At 34.9% G+C, this 8,572-nt stretch overlaps 1 protein-coding gene and 1 long non-coding RNA gene across 3 annotated transcripts; both read left to right on the top strand.

Annotated features, from left to right (window-relative positions):
- Nucleotides 1-306: 306 nt before the first annotated feature.
- LOC112801603 (ninja-family protein AFP3) lies at nt 307-5,047 on the top strand. Its single transcript, XM_025844427.3, has 2 exons — nt 307-1,677; nt 4,281-5,047. Exons 1-2 carry the CDS (start codon nt 870-872, stop codon nt 4,691-4,693), a joined length of 1,221 nt encoding a protein of 406 aa, XP_025700212.1. The 5' UTR covers nt 307-869; the 3' UTR covers nt 4,694-5,047.
- An 862-nt stretch (nt 5,048-5,909) lies between these two features.
- Nucleotides 5,910-8,171, top strand: LOC112801604 (uncharacterized). 2 transcript variants are annotated; one of them, XR_003201991.3, is made up of 2 exons: nt 5,910-6,451; nt 7,818-8,171. It is a non-coding gene; the product is annotated as an uncharacterized lncRNA (long non-coding RNA). The 2 variants fall into 2 exon arrangements; XR_011882139.1 differs by having other exon boundaries at nt 5,935-6,398.
- Nucleotides 8,172-8,572: the final 401 nt, after the last annotated feature.

Below are 8,572 nucleotides of genomic sequence, written 5' to 3' on the forward strand. Positions count from 1 at the left end.
TCCATGAAGGTTAGTTGCAAGCCACGCGTCCACTTATCTGTTCTCGTACTTTTAACTGACACGTGGTAAGTTGATTCTGCCTCTCAGTTTGTCCCGACACGTGTTCCTACAGCGACAAGTTGCTGACAGCGACCCCAATTGCTAAAGCACAAACATTTTGCAGTGAAAAACCGTGTCAGTCACAACACGTGTCACCAGCACACCCTCCCAGGATAGCCACGTGGCTCACCATCCACACACTGCTTGTCACATCCTAGGGGCATTCTCGTCATCCCATAAATATTATTCCTCCAACTTCTCTTTTTCCTCTCAATTCTTCTCTTCTTCCCTTGCTTCCTTTTGATTCCTTTCAACTCTTGGGTGTCTTTCCCTTTCAATTTTTTTTTTCACAATTTTAGTCTCATTCCTCTGTACTGATAAACGAAGAAGAGAGGTGGGAAAATGAAAAATTAGCAACCTTTAATATTTTTTTGCTTCTTATATTTTATTAGGGCTTCTTCGAAATTGTGAATATAGAAATTCATTGATTGATTTCAAAATATCTTCCTTTTTTTTTCAAGAAAAAAAAAAGTTGCGATCCGGGAAGGTGGTGCTTTTTTTGTTGTGTCACTGTTGTTATTTCTGCATTATTGGATGAGGCAGAATGATTTCCTTCAGGTATTTTGCTCATTCGAATCATCATCATAATCGTCACCATCACCTTCATCATCACCATTCATTGATTTACCATCAACGCCACCGTAGCCACCACGAATCTTCTTCTATGCACACGAGCGGTGGAACTAGAGAAAGTAGCTAGCTCTGGCTTTTTCTTAGCGTTTTGTTGTTTTCCTTTCTTTCTTCTTCCTTGTGTATGGTACCAGACATTGATGTTGAATCATCGTCACTTTCATCCTCATCCATATCATCATCATCAGATGGAGAATTACCCAAGAGATCTACTTCAGAGATTCGTCGACGTGTCAACTAGTGCTGGTAGCACTAGTGAAGATATCACACAAACACTACAAGAACAACAGCATCATCAGCAAGCTAAAGAGTATGTAGAAGAAAAAGAAGCAGAAGATGCTGATGAAGAAGTTGAGCTGAACCTAGGTCTCTCTTTAGGGGGTAGATTCGGCGTTGACAAGGACGCAAAGAAGAAGCTCACGCGCTCTTCTTCAATAGTTGGTACAATGCCTCTTTTCCGGGAAGACCGGCGGATGGAGCCGCCGCATGTGGCAGCGTATCCAGCGGCGCTGATGAGGACATCATCACTGCCCACGGAGACTGAGGAGGAGTGGAGGAAGAGGAAGGAATTGCAGACTTTGCGGCGGATGGAGGCCAAGAGGAGGAGATCCGAGAAGCAGAGAGTTGCGCGGACAGAGAAGGAATCCGGTGGTGGTGCCGGAGCCGGAATCGGTAGTGGTTTGGAAGAATTGGAGGGTGGTGCAGGTGCAAGTGCAACATCAATGGGCTTGAATAGATTCGGTTCTTCAAATTTGGCGGTACAACCTTTTGGGGTGCCAAATTGGGGTGCAAGGCAAGTGGTTCTTGGTGATGTTTTGGGAAAAGGGAAAATTGGTGATAGTGGCGGCTTTCAGGGTTTGTTTGCACAACCTTCTTCTCAATGTTCTGCAGAATCTCAAGGGGGAAGTTCCTCATCAGTGTCTGAAATGGAGAGCAAGCCTTTTCTAGGTATAAACAGCAATAACAAAGTTTATAATGTTTCTTATTTGTTTTGTTTTGATCATTTTTTTGCCATACAATGAGCATCGACTTTGGTTGGGTGAAATTGGTTGACTTAAGTGTTTGTTTGGTGGTGTGGATGTAATGATGTTTGATCCTTTTTGAGTTTTTCTGTGTGTTTTGTATTATGGTGATGGTGGTGGGAATGGAATTTATTTAACTACACAATGATTGGTTATGACACATTCTTCTGTTCTTTTAGTTCTGATATTCTTTCCCTTTTTGTTACCTTTTTTTTTAAATAAAAACACACACATGTATGTATATGTATCAACGGTATGTGTCTGGTTTTTGTGAATAGGTTGATAACAAGGTGCTGATGGAGGGAATAAAGCGCACAAAAGATGTGATTCTCTTGCCAATTTGTTACCATACTTTCTATGCTGAATTTTTGAACAATAACTTAAGTGGATATGACTGATATAGAATCATTATTCTTGGTTAGCTACTTGCAAGTGGACAAAAAATTTAGTGAAGATTCGAGAGTGATCCTTTGAGCACCATATTGATTTGATTTCAGCATAATTAAAGTTGCTCGACTTGGGAAACTCCTTAATTTTAGTTCTCCGTATGCATGTTGTGTTTCTGAAATTGGAATGGTTATACAGTTAATGCAATCCGAGTTTGTCTCTTGTCGTCTATAGACATAATAGACTTTAAACCACAGCACAATGAAACTTATTGATTTGTGTATCTCAAACTGTGATATTGAGGTTTTCATTTTCTTGTCTCTTGCATGGTAGAAGTTACTTAGGTTTTTCTTTCGCACATGATTGATGCATCTACATAGAAGCTTTGCATTAGACTGAATCATTGCATCCGAAGTAGGAAAGTAGATGTTGCCTTTGTTGATGATAACTCTTGGATTTACTAGGGACTTAGGCTTGAATAGTCACCATTGTTTTCAAGTATGCATTCATACAAATTAATGGCTTCTCCACTTAAGGTTGATAGATAAATCATCCAAGTGATTGGTCAAATTTCATGGGCCTTGGAGTTAATTTGTACAGCTTCCTTTATCGGTGCTGACCTGAGAAGCTGAAGATTAAGCACATGAAATAGCATCAGATAGTAGAGAAAGGTTTATTCAAGTATACATTTCTGTCACGAGCTTTGTGGCATCAATGTGTTTGATAAACATAGTTTTGTGTGTGATATATAATTGGTATTTTTTTTTCTCCTGTAGTATTTTGCATGTCTTGTTAGTTAGGGATGCATACTGTTTGATTTCCCATGTGCTAAACTAAATGCTGTTTTAATGTTTTATTTGTTGAAAGTTGAAAAATACATGAGTGATGTTATAATAGAGATTGAAATGTTGCTATGTAATATTATTGAACTTCAATGTGTCAAATCTTAAAACAAGAAGAGTTTTGATGACCTTGGTATTATCTGTTTCTTGCCTTGTAAAAGACCTATTCTGCCGATATACTATTTCTGCTGCATGGTTTGTGTTGTTGAAGCTCACTAATTTTGCAAGGCACTAATATATTGAATAGCCATTCTCATTTGCAACGATGTCCTTTACTTTCTCCCAAAATTTTCCCTGCTTGATTTTTCCTGCTTTTTGTTTGGCTACATCAACATGGGAATGGGGAGCCAACTACCAGGTCAGGTGGACTAGTAACCAAACAAAACCATTATGGTTACACAATGCCTTAACTGTTGAACAAAATATTGTGGTCATTCCATGATGTTTTATATTATTCTTTTGGAAACTTGGTATCATATAGTATTATTACTGCTGTGGCAACAATAGTATACTTTGGCAGAATTAATTCAGTTTTTTTCTAAATCAAATCAGATTAAAATATTGTGGTAGTGTCGTCTTAGGTTTTAGGTCTTTAAAGCGTTCCATCACAACCGGTATTCATAACTTGTTAATGTATCTTCTATCATTTTAAGTTAATGCTAAATATTTCTCAAGACATTTATTTTTTTGAGAATTTTCTGAATCCCAATAAAGAGGAGAAACTAATCTGTATGGCTTAAAGGATAACATGAAGTTTTCTATATGTTGGTACAATTTGGATCTTGATGGGTTTTATTCTCAAATAAGTTTAGCTGCGTAGATGTGGTTGAGGTGGAGAAAACAGTTTTCTATCTGAAGATAATATAAATTTTCTATCTGTAGTTGTGTAGATAACGATTTGGATCTTGGTTAGGTTATGTTCTGAGATAGTTTAGTTGGGTAGATGTAGTTGAGTTGCTGCAGTCAAGTTTGGACATTCACGGAGTGCTGTAGGTTCTGTTGCAACTTCCATCATGTTGTGCTTGGAACGTGAAAGCTGATTTTTGTATCAGATGTTTCTTCCTTCCCATCTTTGTTGAGAAATTGTACTGTACTATCATCATTATGCTGTTGCTAGGACATTGTTATGGACTACATATGGATTTTTTTTGTCTTCCATTTTGTATTAGCTGTCGGTTTTTATTTTTTATTTTTATGATTGTGTTTTGTATTTACTTTTGCATTTTTTACATAATACCTATACCAAAATTTCGAGAAGGAAGACTGTCCTGTTTTATTTCATATATTTTTTTCTCTGCAGGACCGAGCAGTTGTGGTGAAGCTAGAAGCCCTGCTAGTAATCAGTCCTTACAGGAACGAAGAAGCAGTCAGGATGCTGTTGGGGGTTCAGGGGCGAAGACAAACGAGAATGTGAGCAGAAGTTCCAGAGCTGAGATGGATAATCCATCTAAGAAACCGAACAAGGCGAGAGAAATTGGGACAAATTCAATGGAAGACATGCCTTGTGTATTTACAAAAGGGGATGGCCCTAATGGAAAAAGGATAGAGGGTATCTTGTACAAATACGGTAAAGGAGAGGAAGTGAGGATAATGTGTGTGTGCCATGGAGATTTTCTCTCCCCAGCAGAGTTTGTTAAGCATGCTGGTGGTGGTGATGTTGCTCACCCACTAAGGCACATTGTTGTAAACCCTTCTGCTGCTCCTTTTTTGTGATTGGAGTGTCCCTTTTTCAACAGTTTAGGCTTGTAACATAGATTACATTGGAGAGACGAGTAATGTTTACTTTGTTCCATAGTCGGTGTCTCCATTCTTGGGCTATTAAATGCAACAATGGTATATTTATATAGATGCCATTTTGTACCGGAAAGGAAAGTTAGATTCTCCATTTTCATATCTTTTATTTGTTGATTACCATGTTTCCAAGTGTACAAGTGCATATGCAATTCTTAAGGATAATAATTGATAATTGTCTGTTACTGTAGGTTGCTTTGAATACAGATAATCTTTTTTAACCTGTGGAATTTATTATGCCATTGAAAAAATGAATGATAGACAACTTCTGTGGAATTTATTATGCTATTGAAAATAATGAATGATAGGCAACTTCGATCGATCTTATTAGGAAAATTTTACTTCATTGTAATATTTTTTCTCGCCACCTTAGTGAATTCATGCGTATATAATAATATATAGACCTAATATAGTCATCTTAGAAGAGACTAGTAGGTCTATTAATAGATTTGGCTTTGATTATAGTATCACCGTGATTGTTGATGCGGATTTTCGCAAATTACTGTATTCAAGTGTACCGAAGGAAATGGATCCTCTCCAGTTTTTTCAACACTCGACAAAATACAGTCTAATCTCTCACCTTTGATTTTAATAGTCGGACTAGAAATAAATAAGAGAGAGAGAGTGGTGAATGGTTAGATTAAACACTGCACATCATCCAGTTTTTTATTCACTGGAGAGGATCCACTCCCGTGTACCGAATCACTACGAGAATGAATTATTAATTTTACGAGAATTAACGGACTAAGTAAATAATAATTATAATAATAATTAATTGATTAATCTAGTTAAACAATTAGAATTTTAGAATTCCTTAGCATAAAATAGTGAATAAAAGGCAAACAGTAAATAGTTGAAAGAGTAATATAGTTAAAAGAATTAAGATTTTAAAAATGTTAAATTTTAAAAAAAATATAATCATACAAGATGTATTTATATTAAATTATTAATAATTAAATTTCAATTTATTAGTAATTTAATTTCTTTTAAAATATGTATAATTGGGAAAATATTAAAGTATTTTTAAAAATATTTAGATGGAAATAACAGAATTTTTATTATCATATTTTCTCTGAAATTAAAATACCACTAATTTAATTTCTATCTTTAATTTCAATAGAAATAGGATTTGTATAACAAACTAAAAAGATTAAATTATCCATATTCAACAAATCCTAATCTCCTCTTTCACTTTTTCCTCTTTCGCATTTAAGATTGAAAAAAACCCTAGTAGAGCATATTCTCTGCCTCTTCTTCAAATTCATGGAGGATCTACCAGCGTCGGTGTCATCTCGCTGTCGATTTGAGTTTGCACCGTCACCGCGAACCTCATTCTAGAAGGAAGATTCACCTCGGTTCACCGCTACTGCATTTTTGCCGCTATCCCCGTGACTCTGTTCGGATCCTTCATGTCGTGTGATCGCGTCTGACCTCTCTCCTCCATCTGAGCTTGGCTTCTCGCGCATTTCTCGCCTCCGCATCTACTCGAGCTGTGCTTCCTGCTCGTGTCGTCATCGCGCCTTCCTCACCTGTCTCCCTCCTCGCATCTCAGCAATAACCACCAGAGAGAGTTTAATTTGTCTTCTACGATCTTGTTCATCTTTTTTCAAGCACAAGATTTCTTCAGGTAAGGATTTGGGTCGATCTTGTTCATCTTTTTCAAGCACAAGATTTCTTCAGGTAAGGATTTGGGTTAAGGATACTGAATATTTATGTATCCATGATTGCTTGTCATCTTAGAAATTTAGGTATTCATCTATGTTTCTCTCTAATATTTTTTTTTTAAACTATTAGTGTTGTAATTGTCTTTCTCCTATAATATGTGGTTTGACATTGTTTATGTTTAAATTTTATTTTTTATTTGTTATTTATCTATTATTTGGCTGAACTCTATTTGTGCTGTGACTTATTTGGTGAATGTTGGAAATGGTGAATGCTTTTTGTAGAGTTACTTGCAAATATATGTTGATGACTTTTATTGACAACAATGAAATATATGACATATGATGTAGTTTATGTTAGTATTTGATTTATTCATTACTATGTTAGTGAAATTTGATTTGTTTATGACATATTTGACTGTTTACTTTGTGTAATGTTGTCCAACTTGCCATTTTTAAAAGCTTATTGAAAGAAGTTCTATCAAAAAAGATGTTGTACTTGATTGCATTTATACATAATGAATTAAGATGAAGATTTGCTAAGAGAGAATGTTTATTATGTATTGATTATAGTTGCCATATATGATTATAGTTTAGGTAAAAAGAAACTAAGAGCATTAAAATAGAACACATACGGGCAAGCATGCATGCATTTATTTTAGGAGCAATGCTAGGGGGCCAGCAACTTTTGTGATTGGTAGCCAGCAAATAACCATCAATGATGATTTAATGGTGCGAGATTGGTGTGAGATTTCATCAAATGATTCACATTTTTCTGCTGGTTACATGCTGGCCAAAATTCAACAAAACTGCTGGCCCCTAGACTTTTCCTTATTTTAGAACTTCACAGGCATATGCATTCTTTTTTTTTTCTTTCCAAGGTGATATTAATTTGTATGAAGTTCTATTCTAGTACTTGTTGTCTTTTTTTATTGCATTCTGTGTTTATCAAGCACACAAATATATTAAAGTTTCATTTTAGTCCTTCAAGCTTTATGAATTAGTCACTTGAGTCCCTAATATTCAAACATTAACTTTACTCCCTGAAGTTGGAAAATATGAGTCATATTAGTGGTTTCGCCTCAGTAAACACACTACTAAAGTATATTCCAAAGTAATTTTAGTGGTTAATCACCATGCTACTTACTGCATTCTTAGTTTAGTGTAGTAATTTCTTTGTAAATGACTTATTGATTTGATCATATCTTATTGTTGCCATGTTCTGCAACAGATTATAATTTAGATATAAAATATGCTTTTTCCAAAGTATTTATTAGTTATTAATCTATAAATAAAAATTGTTGAATATACCTTGTTACCTGTTTATTAATCTGCTTATGAAAATCATCTTATTTGTGTTATTTTCTATTTATTAATCTGTAAAGAATGGAAGAGAATTTTGGGCCTAATTCAAAGAAAATTAAGCAACAATGGACACCACACGAAGATACAAAACTAATTGAATGTTTGGTGGAGCTTGCAACTACTTCTTGAAAGTGTGACAATGGCATATTCAAATCTGGTTATGGAAAATATTTGAAAAAAATTCTCCATGAAAAGATCCTTAGATGTGCTCTTAAGGTACAATTTTTTTACATAATACTTATCTTTTTCATTTGTAATTGTATAGTTATGTTATAATTGTATAGTTTGTTAATTAGATGTTCTAATTCTATTTATTAGGCAAATCATTTATAGTTTGGTAATTTACAATATAGAAGAATGCCTTCTTGGATGAATTGTGGTGCCATTGTATCAAAATTCATTTTTATTGAATTTAGTCTTAGTAGTAATAACTCTAAATTGTTATGCTATATTTAGGTTAATCCACACATTGCATTAAGGGTAAAATTGCTAAAGAGATAATATTTTGCAATAGTTGAGATGATGGGTGTAAACTCTGGTTAATTAATAAATCATTAACTAATAAATTAATTATATAGTTTGAGAAAGCAAAAATATTTAGGATACACATTAAAATACTAATTTTAAAGGTTTTGTCCTGAAATTAGGCCAAACGCACCAAAAATCAACCTTGGGTCATGCTTGGGCCCAAGGCCCACACACTAATACCCCTTGCGCTAAAACACTTCAGCCACAATATTCCTAAGTGAAAGAGAAAGAGAGAAAAGCTGATGAG

This window comes from Arachis hypogaea, chromosome 5 (assembly GCF_003086295.3).
Source record: "Arachis hypogaea cultivar Tifrunner chromosome 5, arahy.Tifrunner.gnm2.J5K5, whole genome shotgun sequence".
Taxonomy (NCBI): Eukaryota; Viridiplantae; Streptophyta; class Magnoliopsida; order Fabales; family Fabaceae; genus Arachis; species Arachis hypogaea.

Bases quoted from the DNA above. Each gene is read 5' to 3' on its own strand.
- LOC112801603 (XM_025844427.3), top strand. From the start codon at position 870: ATGTTGAATCATCGTCACTTTCATCCTCATCCATATCATCATCATCAG. The intron at 1,678-4,280 runs GTATAAACAGCA...TTTTCTCTGCAG, and splicing joins GGAGAGCAAGCCTTTTCTAG to GACCGAGCAGTTGTGGTGAA.